This window comes from Anolis carolinensis, chromosome 5 (assembly GCF_035594765.1).
Source record: "Anolis carolinensis isolate JA03-04 chromosome 5, rAnoCar3.1.pri, whole genome shotgun sequence".
Classification (NCBI taxonomy): domain Eukaryota; kingdom Metazoa; phylum Chordata; class Lepidosauria; order Squamata; family Dactyloidae; genus Anolis; species Anolis carolinensis.
This window is the reverse complement of record NC_085845.1, coordinates 27,268,730-27,292,576: the sequence shown is the minus strand read 5'-3', so window position 1 is coordinate 27,292,576 and position 23,847 is coordinate 27,268,730. Positions and strand designations below refer to the sequence as shown.

The 23,847-nt window shown below is 37.4% G+C and overlaps 1 protein-coding gene across 2 annotated transcripts in view; it reads right to left on the bottom strand.

The window, feature by feature from the left end:
• The window catches only part of gstcd (glutathione S-transferase C-terminal domain containing), a 52,083-nt gene that overhangs the window by 8,069 nt on the left and 20,167 nt on the right, over window positions 1-23,847 (bottom strand). Inside the window, exons 6-9 of one of the 2 annotated variants that reach the window (XM_008119196.3) lie at window positions 9,197-9,312; window positions 8,932-8,976; window positions 4,563-4,691; window positions 185-318 (exon numbers count right to left, since the gene is read on the bottom strand). In XM_008119196.3, coding sequence (XP_008117403.2) covers window positions 185-318; window positions 4,563-4,691; window positions 8,932-8,976; window positions 9,197-9,312 — 424 coding nt within the window. The remainder of the gene's footprint in view (window positions 1-184; window positions 319-4,562; window positions 4,692-8,931; window positions 8,977-9,196; window positions 9,313-23,847) is intronic. The other variant, XM_003226391.4, reaches the window with a different exon arrangement.

Genomic DNA, 23,847 nt, shown 5'->3' with positions numbered 1-23,847 from the left:
TATCATGATGTGAACACATACTACAAACATATTTATGTGTACTTGTTCCATTATGTAAAGCAGGACATAATTCTTAGTGCGGACAGTAATGTAATCAAAGACTATGTGTTACATGCCATACACTTGTACATCTACACTTATGCAAGGAGACAATGAGATACAGAGGTATCAACAAACAGTTCACCTTTGTGGAAATGCAAACTTGTCTGTGTTCTGAATGAAGCCATAACAGCAAGGAGATACAACAAATCCTGCCCGAATTTTGATGCAGTTTTCAATTACCATGTCTGTTGCCACTCCACAAGCGTGCAATGCTACCTATAAACAAAGGAACATAAAAGTGTGCATTCCATTAGGAATCTATTCCCATGACATTTTCTGTGCATTTGAATTACCACAATGCCAAGGAAAGAGTGCCATCATTTCTTAGACTCATAAACAGTGTTGGTTTTTTAATTGCTCCTTCAAAGACAACAGTGGAGAGGAATATACTAGATAGCAGATGAGAAAATATATTTGACAGTAGATTTAAAATGGAGTGTACTAATGGTATACAGTTTGGCATGGCAGACAAAAGGTGTTGCCATAACATTTTAATCAATTTAATCACCATAAAAAGCCATATTGTATTTTAATACAAAAAGCAAAAGTGGTTGATATTAATTAGACACTGCATTAAAATGATCCAAAAATCATCATAAGTAAAGGAAATTTTATATTTTATACTACTCTAAACACATTTCATTCATACAGCTCCAAAGGAATCACGGCTGATTACCATGTTGACAGAGATGGCTGAAATCTGACAGCATTTCAGCACAGGTCATACAGGAAAATGAAATGCCTACCGCCAGTTTGATTCTCAGTCTCATGAAATAACAGCCCCAAATGTAGATATTATCAATGCATACGTTAAATACACAGTGCACAAAGAATGTTTGGGTTTATCTGATGAACTCAAGGTACTATGTCAAAAAACTTTTTTGTTGAGAGTCTAGACTATACTGCATTGTTATGCCAGGTTACAGACAGATTTGTTAGAAAAATATTTATATAAATATTTCATCAACAATAACATTCATAGCACAATGTAACATGAGTGTTATGGAATTTTTCCAATAATTATTTTAATATTTTCCACAATGTGCTTCGAACTGACATATGAAGATTTTGTGGAACAATGGGCTGTTTGGCATAGTTTGTTATTATTGATTGGTAACTTCATTTCTTCTCTGATGCTATAATCAGTCCCTCCTCCCCGTTGTCCTCTTCTTGCTCTCTTTTATTTGTTTATATCCCACATTTCTCCCAATAATTTTAAAGCATATTTGAAAATAATACAATATAGATTAAAACTATTAAAAACTCTTCAATAGCAGTATCAATACAAACATTTTAAAAACCATAGTTAAAAAATAAAACATTAAAATTAATTAAAAGACAACATACAAATTTTAAACACAGCATCACACAGCATGAATAGACCAAGGTTTTTGCTTGTTGATGGAAGGAAAGCAATGATGGAGCCATACTCATAGCTGAAAAGAAGCACCTTGAACTAGTAAAGAGGGGTTCCCATGATGACTCTAACCTAGCTTCAATGACATAAATGGATTATACTATTAGAATTTTGGGATCTATGGCAGTAAACCACAGTAGTTTCTTCTTACAGAGAGTGGTAAAATGGAATTAGTTACCATGCAAAACTGCTTTAATTTTCTCTGATGACATATGTTCCCCAGATACAACACAGGGCAAAGACTTCCCTGTTTTTCAGGACATAAATTAGTAAAAGAAGAAACTAGAAACTTCTGGATAAGAGACAAAGGTTTTCATAGAATCATAGAATCATAGAATAGTAGAGTTGGAAGAGACCACATGGGCCATCTAGTCCAACCCCCTGCTAAGAAGCAGGAAATCGCATTCAAAGCACCCCCGACAGATGGCCATCCAGCCTCTGCTTAAAAGCCTCCAAGGAAGGAGCCTCCACCACGGCCCCGGGGAGAGAGTTCCACTGTCGAACAGCTCTCACAGTGAGGAAGTTCTTCCTGATGTTCAGGTGGAATCTCCTTTCCTGTAGTTTGAAGCCATTGTTCCGTGTCCTAGTCTGCAGGGCAGCAGAAAACAAGCTTGCTCCCTCTTCCCTATGACTTCCCTTCACATATTTGTACATGGCTATCATGTCTCCTCTCAGCCTTCTCTTCTGCAGGCTAAACATGCCCAGCTCTTTAAGCCGCTCCTCATAGGGCTTGTTCTCCAGATCCTTAATCATTTTAGTCGCCCTCCTCTGGACACTTTCCAGCTTGTCAACATCTCCCTTCAACTGTGGTGCCCAAAATTGGACACAGTATTCCAGGTGTGGTCTGACCAAGGCAGAATAGAGGGGGAGCATAACTTCCCTGGATCTAGACGCTATTCCCCTATTGATGCAGGCCAGAATCCCATTGGCTTTTTTAGCAGCCGCATCACATTGTTGGCTCATGTTTAACTTGTTGTCCACGAGGACTCCAAGGTCTTTTTCGCACACACTGCTGTCAAGCCAGGCGTCCCCCATTCTGTATCTTTGATTTCCATTTTTTCTGCCGAAGTGAAGTATCTTGTATTTGTCCCTGTTGAACTTCATTTTGTTAGTTTCGGCCCATCTCTCTAGTCTGTCAAGATCGTTTTGAATTCTATTGCAATTGACATGGCTTAGTAGCAGATCCGCAGATAACAATGCTGTCTGACAAAGCTAACCAAACTGATAGCCATGATAATCTGAGGAGTCAAAGATGTTTTCAAGAGCTGGAAGATTTTTTTTTTTTAGGAATGTGAACAATACTGTGTCTACTTAAATTGCTACTTCAGATAGGTGCTTCTTCAGATGACTATTTGCGGAACCACAGAAGAGGTCCTAATCAAGAGCTGGAGTATCTTGAATGGTACTGTCAAATGGTAAGTCTTCAGTGCAGGATCTACTGGCGTCTGTAATGCCCAATGATGAAAGTTAAGCATGTCATCTTAATGGTACAGCTGTTGACATGACTTCTGAAGCACCATCAGCTGAATGTCATGCCACACTGATCTTCAGAAATGCTTGTCTGTGAGCTTTAGAAAAAAATAGTGTAGATACACGTCTATGATCTTTCATAAATACTAATGCAAGGAAGAGTATCCCTGCAGCCATTGCAAGCTCTTCCAATACGGAAATAGGAGATCTATGATTCTGTCAGTACAGTAACTCTACAGAAACTGGGAGGGCATTTGATGTGGCATCTTAAGATTGGGGACTGAAGCAAAAGCACAGAATAAGGCAAACGTCCAACAACTGAAGATACAATATGGTCAGAGGAAATCTTCAGTTGTTTTTCAGAATTCTTTTGCATCTTTTCCTTTTGAAGATATTCAAAAGTGTCATATGGATGCTAGACTGATGGAGTGATAATCTTCCAGGAATTGGTTGCACAGGGACTTTGGGGATTCATAGTTACACATGCTGAGTAATGGAAGATTGAGACAATTTCTAAGTTTTTATTGGTATATGGTTGATATGGATGGTGATTCTGAAGCAAGTTCCAAGATTATGGAATAAGGCATTTAAATGCTTTCTAAAGTCCCAACATCCATATTGTATTTATTATTGGATATTATTCTTTTGTGAATAACAGATTTTAATAAATGAAAGCAGAAGCTTATTATGAGGCTGGTTATGGATCACCTGATCAGCAATTTTTCAAGCATATAAATGGAGGTGGGAAATGCCATTTACAATTCCTACTTCATGAAACCACAGTAGAATGGACATCTAGATCTTGTGACCCGTGTTGAAACCAAAAAGGAACCAAGAGTGTCCATCTAACCAAGCAGTTTGCCATAAGAGTTCCAACTATCAAAGAGTGGCTTTAATAGATAAAGAAGTTGACTAATGACAGTTAAAAAAAGAAAAATAAACTAAGATGAACAAAAATATTAACCACAAAGACAATGGCAACTGGCTATGTGGCACTCAATTACAGCTGGAGAATATTTCCAATGCTGCCACCCACACAGAGGACAAAAGTGAACTGAGGCAAGTAGCTAGGTCTACCCGAACATGAATGATGAAAGTGGGGAAAGTAAGTCTGCCAGAAAGCTACTCAGCTTGAGAATGTTTTGAATGATATTCCGTACAGGTGCAAGATCTGTATGTCTGTGTCAGAGAGACCACAAAGAAGAATGCAGCTGCCATATATTAAATAGTACTTGATGCCATTAGGCTGAATTCAGATGCAGGTTCGGTTGATGCAAGACTTCCCCTCTTTCCTAACAGTAGGCTTTTTGGTGACCCAAACTGCTACAAAGGGTGCTATGCGACCCAGCTGAATGAGATCTGCTGTAATGTTGATGGGGGGAATTAATGAAAAATCATGCAGACGTACTCTATCATATTTTGGGGATCTGCTGTTCTCTTCACCATAGCCACCCCATAGCAGCCTGTGCAGCATTTTCAAGGGGGTAGATATATTTTTGTGGGAAGTCTGCCTCTATCAGTTCAACTAATGTTTTCTTTTTTAAAATGAAATTATAGTTTCAAGATCACTTACCCCAATATTAAAGACACCTTTAAAATAGTCCATATTTGCCTGGAGGAACCAAACATTGTTTAATCCTAGTTCATCACTCCTTTCTTTAGCACGGACCAGTGACAGCTCTTTATTTTCCACGAGTACTACCTACAGTAAAACATCTGTTAGGTGTGATCAAATTTTTTTGAATTAAAAATCTTCACTTCAGAAGAGAAAAGTATGCAATGTTTTCAAGCAGAAATTAATTGTAATAAATATTAATAAAATTTAAATCCTTCCTATTCTTATCTTTGAGCCAAAAGAAATAACACTGGATGTTTGTCCACATCTGATAGAGCAGATCTGTCCAGCTTGACTGCTTTCCTCATGAAATAGTATACTGATCTTAGAGTATGATGTTCAAACATGACATAAAGCACTATAAGTAGCCCCAACCATATTGCCCTCCTCTATTCTAAAAAAAAAAAAAATGCCTTTGCTATGATAGGAGCTTGTAGCCTGGTGCTGATTGAGCAGTATACTCATGACACTGTCTTAGTGCAAAAAGGATTTCATTCCTATTGTCAACACAGGAGGATACATTATCTTCTTACCATAGTTCTCAGTACTTAACATCCATATGCAATTGCTATTGTGAAACAGAATACAGGATTCTGTATTTAGTTATTGACTAAGGCTTGTGCATAGATTCGTTTTGGATGTTGGCCTTCGACTGTTTTGGCTTATTTGGACGGCTATAACGGCAAGGGCTCTGCTGGCATCTTTTTTCCGAGCGAAATGTATCACGCAGCTGCTCGTTGCAGCTACCTTTGGTTTCTATTCAGGATTACACAACGCGTGGGGTTTCCCTGGGAGCCCTGCCTGTTGGGCCAATCAGAATAGAAGAAAGCCATGATGTGTCTTATGCAAGCTGTGTGTATTTAATGGGGCGAGAGTCTCTATTGCTCAGTTGCATCCTGGCTCTAGAAAGAGGTGCTTCGATTGCTGCAGTCAGATTGCCATGCCACCCGTAGCTTTAGCTTTTCGATTGGCATTGAATCTAATTTTCTTATTTGATTTTTTTAGATTTTCCTGCTGGTACCTTTCCCTTGTTTGGAGGGTTGCGGTTAACTTATGGGGTGGGTGCACAGCTGGCCAGCCGGCCAAGCAATCAGCCAGCCACAGGCAACAGCCCCAGTCCCCATCTTCTCCAGTTGCCAGCTATCTGCCTGCCTGGCCTGAAGTCATTCTTCTCCTCTTGTCCCTGAGCTCATCCATTCCTCTTTTTTGGGACTGCCTATCTTTCCCTTTCTGAATCAGTGAAGCTGATGACCTGCTTTGAACCGCTAAGACATAAAATAATATGCTCCAAAAACATTGTTGTTGTTGTTTTTTGCCAAATATGGCTAATTTCCCACACTACATACAGGAGTGTTTTCTAATAATGGAACATTCTGCTTGCTTGCTTGAGGATGGTGGGCTCTTGGCCTCTTCCAGTATGTTGCGAGAACAAGAAATGCAAAAGCTTTGGAAGAAGTTGCTGCTGTTGTTTTTTTTTATTAGTAAAGAAAGTGTAATACTGGGCTGTGTGATATGAAAGTCTGCATCTTTGACATTTGGCAGGAGGGAATGGTGCCCTGCTGCTGCTCCTGGAGAAGTTACAGGTGGGGCCAGCAGGGATAACTTTTTGGGAATTTTTAAAGGAAATTTTATTTCTAGAAAGAAAATAAATTCCTAAAAATCAGGGGAAGACCCAAACGTTATGAAACTTGGTGGGATAATAGTGGTAGATGTGTCCTCCAAGTACGGCCATTTTCATCCAGATAGCCCTAAAAATAACAGGAAAGGTAGCCTAGAAACCCCCCATTGCCATCAATGGGCTGGATTTAGCCACATTTTTCGGCTACAAACCAAAAATGGCTTTTCAGACAGCGGCCGTTTTCAGGAGGTTTAAGTAAAATGGATCCGTGGGTCTGACGAAATTCAGATAACAGAAATGGATTGTGGTTCTGGCAAATTGCACAAGCCTATTTTTGACTGTATATTTATTTGACGTATCTCCCACCTTTCTCACAGGATAGACTCAAATAACCATATTACATGTATCCACTTAGGTCTTGCAGAAGCATGAAACAGCAAATATGTTTGCTAATTATCACATAGGTGTCTCTCACATCAAATTTTCCACAAGGACATTTATGACATTAAGCCTCATTAACACAATTCTGCCATACTGCAGTTCCCAGAAGAATCTGGAAAACAGATCTCTGTGGTTCATTTTCAAGTATTTGGAAGATAGCCAACTTTTCATGTTCACTTGTAGACTTGAATGTGATTGACTCAAATTTCCTAGAGAAAATCTCCCTAAAACTTAATACAGATATCTGAGGCTCCTCGGATAAGCAGAAAACTCATGTTCTGATCGTTTATAAGTCAGTAATGACATCAAAGTACTTTCACATAAAACCTTTGTATCCAAGGAAAAAAGCAGGATTTGCCAATGTCGTTTCAAACTGGGAGATGATTAAGGTTTTGTTTAATGAATTGTGATAGGATTGTTCACTTTGAGAAAATTATGGTTTTCTCTGATACTGAGCCACAAAAAGGAATAACAATGATATTTAGATGATAGCCAGCTTTTGTACTGAACTCTTATGATACTGGACACTCAGACAAATCACCTAGAATTTAACCAAACCCAACCCCCCAAAACCAAAACAAAAAATCTTGCTTAGCTTCATAAATCAGGCTGGCAATTATGTGGTCTTCTAGCTATTGCTGAACTCAGTTAATACAGCCAATAGCTAGGAACAGTCACCCAACTAAGTGCATAGCATTGCAAAATTACCACCTATGCATATCTGGCCTGGACAGTCATATCAGAGATTGGGAACAGACCATTTAGAACAGGGGTCCCCAAACTTTTTAAACAGGGGGCCAGTTCATGATCCTTCGGACCGTTGGAGGGCCAGACTATAGTTGGCCACCGAGCAATAATAATTAATAATAATAACAAAAACAATAATAATTAAAAAGAGTTTTGGAAGAGACCCCTTGGGCTATTTAGTCCTATCCCTTTCTGCCTTTGTGCGCCGAAAGCACAAGCAAAGCACCCCTGACAGATGGCCACCCAGCCTCAATGTTAATAATAATAATAATAATAATAATAATAATAATAATAATAATAATAATAATAAGGATTGTAAGAGAAGAAGAGACCTCTTGGGTCATTTAGCCCAACCCCCTTCTGCCCTTGTGCCATGGGGGCCGGATAAATGGCTTCGATGGGCCGCATCCAGCCCCCGGGCCTTAGTTTGGGGACCCCTGATTTAGAAAGTCTTGTCTGACATGCATATCAAATGCACTTCCAACGGTGCAGAAATAAGAGATGGCCCTCCCCCTAAATATCTTAGAAAGGAAAGGTTCCTGAGAGAAAACAGTTTGGTACTAAATCTAACAAAGCTTTACAAGTCATAACTTGCATAATGAACTGTGTCCAGAAATAAACCCACAGCTGACAGCCCTTTGGACTTATGTATTACTGGCCTCGATGGAAGTTGAGATACAATAATATGAGCATGATCTCTGTGTCAATAGATCAGGCATGCGCAAACCCTTTTGCCTTGGGGCTGCATTGCAGGCTGGCCAAGAGGGCCAGGCCAGAAGAGAGGGGGGCCGTTTGCACGTTGGATGAGGTGGGCCCATGAGGGGTAGGGCCCAGGAGAAGGTGGGGGACAGGGCGGAGCAGGACCTGGGTCATCCTCAGGTTGTGCTCCCAGCATAAGGACAGGGCTGCATGCCCCGATCCTCTTCTCCCGATCCTTGGGCTGTCCTCTTGGCATTATGCCAGGAGGAGGGCAAGTCAGGTGGCATCTGAGAGTGCTCCGGAAGGCTCTCAACCACCACATGCCATCCTTGCGCATAAGGCTGGGGCTGCTCGCACCGTCTTTATGCTGGCAGGAGGATGAGACATGCGGTGGCCGAGGGCTCAGCTGCTGCATGCCTTCCTCCCCCAACCTTGTGGCATAAGTGAGCCTCCGTATCCTTGTGCCAAAACGACAGGGGAAATGAGAAGGACCTAAGGTAAATGCCCTTCTGGCCCCTGGGCCTTAGTTTGTCCATGTCTGCAATAGATACATTCGCTTATCCTGTACGACAATTATTATTATTTAACTAACTAAAACAATTCCCATGTCCAACTGGGCTCAGTAATATATTTATGCAAAGAAGGGTAGGATATCAACAGTGGCAAGATTTGGATTTCGCATAAGATCTACAATTTTATCCTCTCCCATTGGTTCACATTGGAGATTGAAAAGCTGCCACTATGTTATCTTATACTAATGTAAGTTTATTACATTGATTTTGAAGAGAGGATGTTTGTATCTTTATGTTGTTAACAACTTACCTGGCAAGATGGTAGTATGTGAGCAACAACAATTCCAACATGGCCCTGTTCAAACCAGAAGAAAATGCAGTTATAAATCTTACTGCTCATACAGGCTCCTGATTTTACAGCAAATTATTCAACGGAATATTGACAGAGGTCTTGAAAGCAAATCAAATTCAAATGTGCTTGCCTCGGGCCTACATGTTGACCATGCACGGTCGGACTTGAAGAAATAAAAAACAACTTTTGAGGAACAGCTTTTTAAAGAAAATAAATACATTACCCCGCCACTGCAAAAATCAACAACTATGTCTCCAGGTTTAGCCAGTTTTGCCACTAAAGCCACCAAATTGTTGAGTTGTTGTTGTTTCCTCAAAGCACGGTCACTGGACATCTTTCCTGTGGATTAAAGCAAAAACACAAATGTACAATGATTTGTTGCAATGTAGTTTTCCTAATATTGCCCCTTTTAATTTTTAATTTATAATTATATATCTGATAGAAAGCAAATAAAAAGAAAAGAAGCCTGTGCCAGAATGGTTCATGATAAAAAATATCATAGCAAAAAAGGGCTTAGAAGACCAGTAATGAAGGGTAAACAGTGAAATATAAAAATATTACACAATGGATAAGCCTTCAGGCATCTTATAAATTCAATCATATATAAGGGTGTGTATATGTAAGAAAACATAGATAAAAGCTACAAATATTAAAGAGTGACATATTTCCAAAGCTGGACAACAATCCAATGAAACATTTTATTGAGTGATTTAATTTTTACTACCTAAACATTTTGGATTGCATTCAAAGTTAAGGCTTCATGGACAGAAGAGCTCCTTCCTTTGGTGGATTAAACTTTGATCGAACAGAATCTCCATACTAGAGAAAGGAGACAAAGTACTGACCAATGCCAGAACAGCTCCTTTCCTTGTGGCTCCCAGCATATTTTCAATCTTTATCATTTCTACCTGTAAAACACCTGATTTGTGCCATTTGCTTTGCTATCCATCCATCTGACCCATAACATCACATGTTGAAATGGAAGTTTTTGGCGGCATTTGATGTATACTGTTACTTAGGTAACTCAAAACCACTGCACCGTGCTGGTTCCGACTCCAGAATCTTACCAAGATTTTATTAGCTGCCACTTTTTAACTATAGCAGTCAAGGATTGAATTTCTGCATGGAAAGCATGTGTTTTTCATAAAATTATATCCATCTCTACTGAAACATATGCTTAAAATAGCGTTGACAATCTACTACTGGAGAAAAGATTTCATAATAATTCCCCAGCAGAGATAGAATGGATTTCTTTGGATTCTACCAAGCTATTCATTGTTGGTTTAGAAAAAGAAAATAAAAGAAATTTGCTATTTTCAAATTGTCCATTTTCTAGTGAGATAGTTGAGACATGTGCATTTAAAAATAGGTCTTCAAACAACAACTACAATAAAATACAATTTGAATTGGCTAAAAACAATGGCAACAGCAGCTGTAGTAGAAAGGAGACTACCGAAGATCAACATCCGCAGACTTTCTATTTTCCACAATTAGCTGGCTCAAAAGCTAAACTTTATACCATGTTTGGTGATGTTGAGACAGGGAGCATAACTTGTTTCAAAACACATTTGAAGTTTAGGTATTTGTTGCAATGTAGCATTGTACTTGACAAACACATAGCAATTGAGACAATGAAAATAAACAAAAGTCATCGATTTGTAACATGGAAATAAAAAGCAGGCATTACATTAAAGGAATAATTTGTACACCAAGATAAACATTTTTCATTCCCTATAATTACTTCTGGCTAGAGCCAATATGGTGTAACCTCCTCTGTGGTGGCCCCCTGGCTTTGGAACTCTCTCCCCAGGGAGTTTAGACAGGCACCCACACTGTCCACATTCCGCAAAGAGCTAGAAACGTGGATGTTCCGCTGTGCTTTCAATTAAGCAGTTCTCATGATATTCGGCCCCCAACTATATCTACCAGCAGTTCCCACACTTTATCCCTGTCCTTCCTCCTATAAGTTTAGTGTTTTAAACTGACATTGCTCTTTTACTTCTAATTTATTATTGACCCTTGCAATTTTTTCCACCAGCCCTGTTCTGAAATTCGATTGCACAATTCCTTTCCTCAGAATTTCAGTACCCATTACTGCTCAGACTATTGACTGTTGATGATGCTGTTTTTATGTTATTGTCTTGTTGTAATGTTGTTGATTCTATTGAGATATGTTTTAATCTATGTTTGGTTTTACCTTTGGTGGATCGGGCTTGTCCCCATGTAAGCCACCCCGAGTCCCTTCGGGGAGATGGAGGCGGGATATAAAAATAGAGTTGTTGTTGTTGTTAGCGGTTTGAGCACTTAAAGAATCACCTGTCAGCCATGGAAACCCATTTGGTGTCTTTGGTCAGGTCACAGTTCCTCACCTTCACATGAAGGCAAAGGCAAGCCCCTTGCAAATAAAACTCCCCCCCCCCCCCCAAAAAAAACCCATAGAAGATTTGCCTTAAGATTACCATAAATCAGAAATGACCAGAAACTACATAACAAAGAGGAAGCTGAAAGCTGGTCACTGGAGGAAATACAGATTCCTAGAGAGGAGATCTCTTTAGATATTTCTAGGTCCTCCAGCATGACTAGAGGAAGTTGACCATAGAGTCACATTTGAAAACCAGAGATTCCCAGATAACATTTTTATCAAATCTGCAAAACTAAAAAAATATATATGGAGGGACTTCATCCCCATTATATATTTCTCTGTAATTTAGAAAAGACAAGGAACAATTTTGAGGTGGATAACTGGATCCCACACCCAATGTTCCAAGCAGAATAGGATGCTGTAGTTAAATGCTAGCTTCTCATTTTAGTGCTTAGAACATAGAAGGGAATGAACAAAGGACTCACAAACACACTGTTTGCAGGACAAGCAGAAGCTTGGGATTCACACAATGTCTGCAAGCACCAAATGAGCAACTGCCCAAGTGAAAGAGATCCATTGATTGACCATTGACACGGTAATATCATAAGGGACTCCTCTCTCCTGACCACATTAAGTCTACTGAAAGTGAAGTGCTACTGCAAATTCAGTGAACAAGGTTCATTCTTTTATTCTACAGAATAGGTAAAAAAGGGTTTTCTCATTTTATAGTCAAAATAGCTCTACTTTTAAACAAAAGACAATACAAAACCATGACTTAAAAGGTTATTCAGAAAAAGTAGCACGAAAATGTGCTCATAGGAACTGCTGCTGTTGTTTTTAACTGAGAAATTGTTTCTTTTTGTACTGCTAGTCAAATTATTCTGTATTAAGGTAACCTCTGTAAAATAACCTTGTCTCAGATATGTCTTTTCTATTATTTCCTGCAAAGTCCAAGTAGCCATTAAAACAGTCCTTGACAATTTATAAAATATGAACCTAAGCAGATTTTTTCTTCATAAACTTGACAAAACAATTTGGAGGACAAACAAAGCAGGCTATACAGAAACTGCAACTAGTGAGAACGCCAGTAAAGGAATTTATTAATGAGAGTCTGAAAAATAATTAAAACTACATGTTTTTATGATGTTTTATACTTTTTATCAATGTATTTGGATTGTTGTTTTCTTGATTTAAATATGTAGTAAGCCGCTTTGTGTCCTGTGAGGGTGTGATGAGTCATGGGCCATGTAGTCCCGTTCATGGCACTGTAGTCCCAGATGAAGAGGAGAACTTGGGTTTTTCACCGTCTCAGTCAGAATTGGAACCTTCCCAGCCAGATTTGGGAACCTTGCACCTGCAAGAGATTTGTCTTCCAGAAATCTGTCAAACAAGCCCTGAGTCTAAATCTCCTGTGTTTTCTCGCCACGAGTTTTGTAAACATCAGAGAGCAGTTCAAGCGGCCTCTCGTAGGAGTGCTAGGATAGCTGCTAAGAATTCAGCTGATTAAGCCTGCTTTCCATGGGAAACCTTAAGGAGTCATGCATCTGGACTCAGAGATTAGCTTTCGTTTCTAGTTCCCCAGAGAACTGCTCTTGGTGGGAAAACTAGACCCTATTTAGGTGTTTTACCCACAAAGGCATCTTGCGGAGTCAATTCGTCAGCTACTGGAGTAAGTTGTGTGTGGACAGCGCGCTCCGTTTCCAAGCCTCGTTCCTGTTTCAAGCCTTGTTCCTGATTCCAAGCCTTCGCTCCGTTTCCAAGCCTTCGTTCCCGTTTCCAGCCTTGTTTACCTCCACGGACCTTGCCTTGTTTTCCAGGACTCAGCCTTGCCTTGTCTTCCGGATTTTGCCAAGTAATTCCACGGATCTTGTTCTCGCTCCCCGTGCCTTGTTGCCTTGTATCAAGCCTTGTTTCAAGTTATTTCCTAGCCTTGCTCAAGTTCATGGACTAAAGGACCTTGTCATCTCCCCTCACTTTGCCTGGCAAAGTGAGTGTTTCGGTTATTGGATTACAACTTTGGACCTTAATATTTCATATTGGACATTGCTTCTTGGGACTAATTTTGACCTTTCCTGAAAGGTCTACTTCTGAACTATTTCATACACTTGCTTTTACTAACTTTATATATTTCCTTAATAAAGATATTAGATAGATTCTGGCCTCTGTGTATGGTTATTGGTGCTCTGCAGCCTGGGTCGTGACAGAGGGAGAAAAGTGGGATATAAATAAAGATGTATTTATGTATTTATTTATTTGTTTGTTATTGACACAAAGACATTGTTATGACACAGCAAACGAGATCTATTATTATGTTCCTTCTCTCTTCAATATAGAATCTATTAATCTCCACAGTAGTTGTATTTCCTCAACATATGATGATGTCAGCTTGAAGAATTTAATCTTAAGGCCCCTTCCACACAGCTGAATAAAACCCCACATTTTCTAATTTGAACTGGAATCTATGGCAGTGTGGACTCCAATAACCCAGTTCAAAGAAGATATTGTGGGATTTTCTGGCTTGATCTTATGGGTTATATATGGTTGTGTGAAAAAGTCCAAAGTTCTCATTTTATAATTCCAGCCAGAGCTATTCAAGTATTGGAATGATACAATAGAGTCTCACTTATCCAAGCTTCACTTATCCAAGGTTCTGTATTATCCAAGGCAGTCTGCCTTTTAGCAGTCATTGTTTTTGTAGTAAATGTTGCAATGTTTTGGTGCTAAATTCGTAAATACAGTAATTATTCATTATTATTAATTTAAAAAAATACATAACATGGCTGTGTATTGAACTGCTTTTTCTGTCAATTTTTTGTAAAACATGTTGTTTTGGTGCTTAATTTGTAAAATCATAATGTAATTTTATGTTTAATGGAGAGTTTTGCCAAAAATGTTGTTTCTTTTCCAAATATCGATTTTGACAAAAGATGTGCCATTTGGGAAATGGTGAAATGAATTATATAACATCATATTTATAAGGGAAGAAGACAAAAATAAGATTTAGAGTTTTACAAAGTTCCAAACAAAAAGGAGATCTAGGTAAATTACATCCTACAATGGATAAAAAGTAATATGGGCTTACACATTGTATCGCTATATTGGAAGAAAGGTAGGGTGAAAATAAAGAAAAGAAATAAAGAAATAGCCTTTCAAACTGAATTTGAAGTGTAGTTATGTACAGATGATGAACATTTGATTGTAAAATGTATAAAATGTTCTTAAAATAAGAAGACACTGGGTGTATGTTAAAATGGGGACAAAATGTGTAGTATAATGATGGACCAATAGGAAAATGTGGAGACAGGGACTCAGATTTATGCTATGACTTAAAGGAGAAATTGTACAAAATTATATATTATTATAAAGAGCCCCGGTGGCGAAGTGCATTACAGCACTGAGCTGGAGACCAAAAGGTCCCAGGTTCAAGCCCCAGGAGCAGCATGAGCGGCCGCTGTTAGCTCCACCTCCTGACAACCTAGCAGTTCGAAAACATGCCAATGTGAGTAGATCAATAGGTATCGCTCCGGTCGGAAGGTAACGGCGCTCCATGCAGTCATGCCAGCCACATGACCTTGGAGGTGTCTACGGACAATGCCGGCTCTTTGGCTTAGAAATGGAGATGAGCACCAACCCCCAGAGTCAGACATGACTGGACTTAATGTCAGGGGAAACCTTCACCTTTTATATTATTGGTATTTGGTGTCAGAAAAATTGCTAAATTGTATAAAAGGCTTCATCACAAAAAACATTTTATCATATGTGGTGGACATGTGAAGAAGAAAAACAATTCTAGGCTAAAAATGCAGTTAAAATCAGAACTGTTTTCCTGGGACAGACAAGTGATCAAAAAGAGACACATCAAGAAAGTAGCAAGATTGTTGTGTGTTCAATAGCAGAAGAACACATTACAAGAAGAGATGGGTAAATTATGTACATTAATAAAAGTCATAATATACTTTTAAAAAGGGACTGGAAATTCTCCCCCCCCCCCTTTTTTTTTTTACCAAAGAGGAGAGAGGAGACAGTGTTTGTGGGTTTTGAAAATTAGTAGAACTTTCTTTTAATAAGATGTAGACGTTTGGAGAAATGAGAATATGGAGGAAATGGGATTTAATATTTAATATATCACTATTGTTATGAAGCAAATTAAAATTAGGAATTATTATTTAATTTCCTTTTGTAATGATTGAACCTTATTGAACCTTATTAGCATTTTAGGCAAAGAACGAAGTTGAACTTTTGTAAAAAAGGATATAGATGACAGTGGTATTCTATTCTTGTACATTTACTAGAGATTAAAACATTTTCAGAGTAGCAAAATACATCCCGTTTATATGTTTTGTTGGCATAAAACTGAAACAGCCTTCCTTTTTTGACAGAAATGTGCCCCCCATGTCCTCAAAATGAAAACCCATGTCCACACAAACATGAAGTTCAACAAATCCTGTTATAATAAAGACAAAAATCAATATATGTTCAAGTTTCTGTTTAGGATATTGTGATTTAGAAGTACTGTACTTCAAATCTAGCTATCTATTAATGCAACTAAAAAAAAACAACGTAACACCTAGTGCTCTTGTACTGAGTCATAATTTCAGGGTGGGCTTTAGCATTATTCATTCTGTTCATGAAGATAAAATACCAAAACAGACATAAATCCTTTTATTAGCTTTTTGAAGAAAGGTCAAGATATGGGTGGAAAATAAGTTTTTCCTCACTACGAAGATTTTGGACACCAGCCTAATCCTATGATCCAATCCCTTAGAGCTCTATGATAAAAAGAACTCAGTATGTGATGACCAAAATATTGAAACATAAAGACAAAGGCATTTGAAATAGAGGGCCCTACAATACACACAAAATACAAGTGCAGCAAAAACAGGACTCAATCTAAACTCCTTTCATGTGCATTTGGCCTCTGATAGTTAACACAGCCACAATCCATAGTTGATCAAAGTGTGGAAAAACACCATTCACGTAGTTTGGATTCTTTCTGTAAGTTAATTTTTTTTAAATCTGCTCTTTGGTCTTAACAAATATTATCTCAACTTAACAAAATCAAGATTTTGCAGGAAATGTTCCAATTTCTGAATTAGTCATGAAAATCAAATTGACAATGGACCTTAGTTTTTTTTTTTAAACCCTTCAAGCATAGTGAGTTTAGCCATACAAAATCCAGCTGTCATAGAGAAAAATTATATTTCTGTGTGAACTGTGACTTGGTACAAACAGCAGACTTCTACAAAACCACATACATAAAACCAAGATTAGCATGGATCAAAATAGCCTCTGAAAAGTCAACAGATTGTATATAAATAGTTATGAATTCGTGACTTTCTATTACTTTGCAATGTATTAAATAACAAAACGTCCTATTTTGTAAAAGCAATGTTTAAGAAAACTTTTTAGTTATACATAATATTTGAAACTGGGGATATGGGAGGAATATACATTTTAACACTGTTATTAAATGAAACATACAACTATAAATGAACTTCTGCAGTTATTAACCAAGTACAACAGAAATTCAATTTTCTTAGGATCTGAAGTTATAACACTGTTTAGACCCAGAGTAACATCAATTCCAGGGTACCATCCATTCAAGAACTTTAGGATCAGTTCCAATGGCTGTAACTTGATGATGTGAACAAGACATCTGAATCAAGCCATCTACTTATATATACATTCAACACTTTGTCATTTAGAATGATAATATCTAGCAGTGATGGATTAGCTGAATAGTTCCAGACATAAATGCTTTACAACCTCATGAGGTTGTACTTACTAATTTGAAAAATGTGGGGAATGTGGCTTCTACTAAACAGGATCCCCTTGGACATGGAGGTCTGTGAAATCCACCACCCTATTGCAAATATTGCTTTCAGGGGTAAAAGTGTTTAGTTTATATCTCTATTTTACTGAAAGGAGATTATCTGAACCAATTTCATTCTCATTTAGAGCTGTAACAGATTATTGGCTATGGGATAAAGATGGGGAGGAGATTGAGTTCGGGATTTCTCTGAGTATTTGGATGACATTAAGTATGGCATCCAACTAGACTGGCCCTACATGATGGGGTAAAAATACATTGCTAACAGAGCTTCTATTCCTACCTACTCATCCCCATGGCTATTAAACTGGGGCATCACAGAATGTTATTCTATGTGTTCTCGATTTTGTTTACCGTCTCTATGAATGCACTCGACAAGACTGTATCTACTATGCAGATACTAAAATGGGTTGGTTGTGGACCAATAAGCCTAAAATTGACTGTAGACTGGTGGTATTCAGCTCTGGAATTAGGTAAGTAACATATCCTAAACACTTCTCTTCTAATGCAACAGGTACACAGTTTAAAAGTGCTTGATACATCTTTGTCATCTGATTATCAAGTGGCTAGTTTCATTTCAACTCATCAGCAATGCACAAGCCTGATAACATATCCTTCTGATTAATGCCATGTGCTTTGTATAGTGCTGTTCTTTAGGACAAGTGAATTACTATCTGAAACATAAAGAATCCATATCTGTTTTAAAACAATTCCTCTGACGGCCTGTATTCCTGAGTTCATGGTATTGGATGGCATTTGAAACTCCAAACAGCTTGTGACATCAAGGCAATTTTCTATGAATATACCTCCCTAAGAGATTTTCCTTGTTCATGGCCATTTCACTTCCATGGCCGTGAAAGTAACACGTTGTGGGTATTGTAATACTGGTCTTCTATGATTTGGCCCAACTGATGTTAACTTTGATCTCACTGGGACACTTTTTTGTTGTTCACAAAGCAGTGTCAGACTCAGTAAAGGTAGTTTAGTTCCAGTCCAAATGATGTTCAGTGGGTCCAATTTCATCTTCAGTTTTTCTTTGTTCTGTTTATGTTGAGATTGTTTTGAATTGTTTTAAATGCTTGTGCCAACCCTTCTATCTCCATAGATATGGAAAGATCAGAATACAAGGAATGGGGCATATGTGATTTTTAAAAAATGCAAAACACACAGAATAGTACCAGGATAACAACTCTGTGTTCATGACAACAGAGTGGAATGATTTTAACAGAATTGTTCTTACCACTAGTGTACATTTTGCAGAAGCAATTCAAAAGTTGATTAGCAGTAGAATAGATAACACTGCTCCTGGCACCTCCTGAGCTTTTATGAATACATCTGTAGTTCCTTGTAAATTATGGAGCTATTTTTTTTTTCTGAAGTCCAGATCTTCTGAATCACTGTGGAAGATTTGTATTTGGACTCAGTCAGACAGCTGGGATTATGCCAAGCATTTTTGTTTGGCACTTGTTATTTCTCTCTGACGATATGTAGTGAGTTTTTCAGGACAGGTGTGTTAAATTGGTTTGCCCTATTTCTCTGAATGTTTAAATAACGATTCTTAATTTGCCCAGTTCCTAAACCGATTTGTTAAGCATATGCAAAACCCCGTACTGAATTGACAAAATGGTTAATAATGATCATTCCTGGCTTTATATCTTGCAATTAGCAAAATAACAAAAACCAAAAAAACCAAAACTAACTTTTGGGGCTAGCACATTCAAAATATGCTTTGAATGATATACATGCAGTATCAGTCATTTGTGTTGTGTCTGAACCGTGTAGTCTTTTGAGACTTAATCTGTTTCTAGTTAATTTTCAAAACACTAATCTCTAGTCTGTAATGCACAGTACTGCTAAATTTAACTGACAGAATTTAAACGGAACAGTACAATCTGTTCTTTTAGGTACTAAAATAAGATGACTGCGAAGGAAATGAATATTATGGAAATGTTTCAATACGTGGCAATTTGATAAACATTCCCAACATCCAAAATAAAATCTAGACCGTATCCTTATTTCTTAAAAATTCTGAAGACATTTTAAGAATCATTAGATGAGATACTGTTGTTCCCACTGACTGAATTTCCCGTCTCATTAGATTTCTATACAAGTATGCAGCTCAAGTGCCAATCCATACTGTGACCACACTAGCAGAAATGGGTTTCAACCTCTTTCCCATTGCCAATGTCCAAACTAAAATCAGCTTCCCAAGTTCTTAGATTTCATTTGGAAAAACAGATGGGTATTTTTCTATACCAATAATGACTGGCTTCTATAGTTGCTACTTTAAAGCACTGTAGCATAAGTTTTTGCTTACACAAGAAAAGCTAAAATGAAGGAGTGACTATCAAATTCCGACATTTGAAGAGGTAACAACCAAATTATGACACTTGCTTTTGGGATTGGTTTGCACAGAATATCAATGGTGAAAAGTTGTCTGGGTAAAATCACTTTTACCCAGTGGATCAGGTGATTTTATTTTTTCAGTTCAAAAGTTCCCTTTTTCAACTGGCTCATCAAACCACATGCTGTATTTAAATCTTTACTGAGGTTTGCTGCTAGATAAAAGAGCTGGAATGAAACAGACAATACCGAGATTAAAAAGCAAAAGAAATCAAGTAAACATACAAAAACTGTTAAACTGGATGATGACCAAGAGTTTCACATCAGAAATCACAGTCCCAGATAAGAATACTAAATTTCAGTGAGACTTTTCATATTAAAGTGTTTTTTGGATTTCTGCCAAATTAAGTGTGAATGATCACATCAATAAGTCTAGATAAAGGTAAGGTAAAGGTTTCCCCTGACATTAAGTCTAGTTGTGTCCGACTCTGGGGTTTAGTGCTCATCTCAATTTCTAAGGTAATGTGGCCAGCATGACTTCCCGTCGGAGCGGTACCTATTGATCTACCCACATTTGCAAGTTTTCAAACTACTAGGTTGGCAGAAACTGGGGCTAATAGCGGGAGCTCACGCCGCTCCCTGGATTCGAACTGCCAACCTTTTAGTCAGCAGCTAACCTGAGAATAAATTTTCACTTCAAGCAAATTAGGTATCATAAAATTTCTTTCTTACGGATACTGTATACTGTTCACTTACTTTTTAACAAATTGCTAATTAAATATTATTAAAGTTATATTAAAACAGGGAAATTGTGTAACCCTCCAATGTTAAGATGCATGTTCCAACATTTTTCATCATTATCTCTGCAGGCGACTACTACCACATCTGGGGGAGCAGGGGAAAAGTAAAAGGAAGGAATAAGCAAGAAGAGGAAAAGCTAAGAGATTCCATTCTTCTTCAATTGCTCCCTGAACCCAGCTCTTAATTTATATTTTAACTTCTCTTTTGCTGGGCTATATGTTTTTCCACCTTTAATTCTCCTCTTCCTTTGGTCTTCTTCTTTTATTGGATATGGCAGAGGAGGTCTCAAATGTTCAGAGATACTTTACTTGAACATAACTGTTATAACAGCATGGACTCTTATGGAGATAATCTGGGTAGAGCTTTAATGAGATATGGAACTGGGTAGAAAGATAATTTATTCCATTGAGTAGAACTTAATTAATGTAAATTAATTGCCAAAAATAGATGTATAGTTTTTTTTGGGTTTTTTTTTAATTTTCTTTTTGATACATCATAACAATTAACAATTAACTATTTTTGCCATACATAACTTATTTCAGTATACATTGTTCCAAAGGTAACTATTTCTTAAATGACATTTTAAACAGTTCTTAGAAATGTATCACCCTCCACCCCCACCCTCCCCCCATACCCCCCACCCCCTGGAACAGCCCTTCAAAATTGTCAATACATCAGTTTAATCGTGTGGAACGCCTGGTTCAAGGTGCGGTATCTTTCGTCTCCGTCTATTTTATCAATTAGAACAGTCCATTTCCTTAACCAGTCTTGATCTTTTAGGCTATTTGTATATATATTTTTCTTTTGAATGATGAAATCGTTAATTATATATTCTGATATATAAGCCCACCAGGTTTCTACATCCCATTTTGTATCATCCCTCCATCCTCGGGTTATCGTGGCTTGTATTGCGGCTGTCATATATTTTAGAATCTCTGTCCAATTATTGTTATCTTCCCTTACCTTTACTGTGAGAGACATGTATCTAGCTTTGTCCCATATTAATTCTTTCCCTATTATTTCTTCCATTATTTTTCTTATTTTTCTATAGAAGTTCTGAATTTTTCTACAGTCCCACCACATGTGGGAAAATGTACCTATTTCCCCACAGTTATGCCAACACTTATTTGAAGTATTTCCCGTTATATGTGCTACTTGGAGTGGGGTTCTATACCATTTAGATATTATTTTCCTTTGTGTTTCTTTAATCCTTATATGCTTAATTTTATGAATATTGTCAATCCAAGTCCCAATTAATTTCTCAGTGAAGTTTTTTTCCTGTTTCCAATTATTTATAATGGTTATTTTTGTATTGTAAATTAATGTGATTAGTACATCATACAATAGCCCAGTTATTCCTTTATCTATTTCTATTTTCCTTTTAATTATTCTATCCAGTGGGGTTTCAACTACTTCTCTTCTTTTCATGGCCTGGGCTTTACTGGACAGACCTAACCATGCTATCCAGTTCCCTTGACCACATTTATCTTTTATTTTATCCCACTTTAGTATTTCTCCTTTGGGATTCATGATGTCCCCAATCCTTTTGAAACCGTTTTCCTTCAGTGCCCTAATTAGATTTGTGAATGTCTTATCCTTATTTTCCAATGTTTCTAGTGGGAAAGGGTCAATTTTATTTATTTGTAATTTATTTTGCCATTTTTTCCAGATTAACAACATTGAAAAACAAGGGCCCGCTTTTAAATTCTTTAAGTCTTTTCTATCAATTCTCTCTCCCAATAATGTTCCCCTTTGCCAATTATTTGCTTCCTTTTCTATTTGTACCCATTTTTTTGACCCTTCCAATTCGAATTCTAATAGCCTCGCTAACTGGCTTGCCTCGTAGTATATTCCCAACGAGGGAGCTCCCCAACCACCCATTTCTTGTTTACTATAGTATAAAAAGTTGGCAATTCTATTTTTGTTTCCTCCCACTACCCATTGTTTGATAGAGTTATCCCACTTCTTCAACAAATTGGTAGGAATATTCACCGGGAGGGTTTGGAACAAGAATAAAAATTTGGGCAAGATCTTCATCTTATAGATTTTTAGCCTTGTAGATATGTCTCGGAATTTCTTTCCCCATGTAATAATTTGTTTGCTTATATTTTTCCATAGGTGATTATAGTTCATTTGTATGATATTGTTGATGTTTTTTGGTATATCCACTCCTAGGTATTTCATCTTCTTTTTCCCCAATTTTACTCCCATAATGTTTTGAACCTTCTTGAGCTCTTCCCATGTTAAATTTTTGTGTAATATCTCTGATTTGCCTAAATTTATTGTGAGGCCTGAAGTTTTTCCAAAGTCTTTAACTGTTTTGACTAATGATTGTAGTGATTCCTCCACCTCCCCTAAAATTATCATAACATCATCAGCATATAAATTAATCTTAATGTCTTCCTTGCCCACCTTATAGCCTTTAATGACCGGGTTATTCCTTACTAAGTTTGCTAAGGGTTCAATGGCTAATGAAAATAGGGCCGGGGAAAGGGGGCATCCTTGTTTAGTTCCTCTATTAATATTTATTTGTCTGGTTTGTGTCCCATTTACTGAGATAGTTGCTTTGTTTTCACTATATAGTTCTTTTATTACCTTGCACACTTTCCCCCCCATATTACATTCCTCGCAGAGTCTGTTCAAATATTTGTGATCTATTGAGTCGAATGCTTTGCAAAAGTCCAATTTTAATATAAGTACTTTAGATTTTTTTTCTGTGGCATGGTTCAAAATGTTCAAAATATTCCTTATAGGGTCCGCTAATTTCCTGTTTTTTACAAATCCGTATTGATCTTCGTTAATTATATCCGGTATTATATCTCTCAGTCTTTTTGCTAATATTTTAGTAAATATTTTGTAGTCCACATTGCTTAGGGATATTGGTCTATAAGAGTTAGGATCGGTTTCATCCTTATTTGGTTTTAGGATTGTGAGAATTTCAGAAAATTTCCAGGTATTTGGTACATTTTGTTTCTCCATTATTTCATTAAACAGTGTAACAAGGTTGGGGGTAATATCGTCCTTAAATATTTTATAAAAGTTTGTTGTAAAGCCATCTGGCCCAGGTGATGAATTTATTTTTAGACTTTCTATTGTTTGTTCAATTTCTGTTTTAGTTATTGTACTATTTAGATTAGATTTTGCCTGTGAATTTATTATTTTTTCCAAGAGGCCTACTTGTTTGATTGACTCTTTACCTTCGTAAAGTTTTTCATAGTAATGAGCCATAATCTCCCTGATTTCCTCATCTGTAGATCTCAAATGTCCTCTATCATCTTTCAACTTAAGTATTCTGTTTCTAGCTTGTTTTGATTTTAGGACTCTGGCCAATCTCTTCGAATTATTAATTGAATTGATTTGATAATCATTTTTAACCCAAAAATAGATGTATAGTTTACTCCAGGGGTCCCCAAACTTTTTAAACAGGGGGCCAGTTCAAGATCCTTCGGACCGTTGGAGGGCCGGACTATAGTTGGCCACCGAGCAATAATAATGAATACAATTTATTTATTTAATACATTTATATCCCGCACTTCTC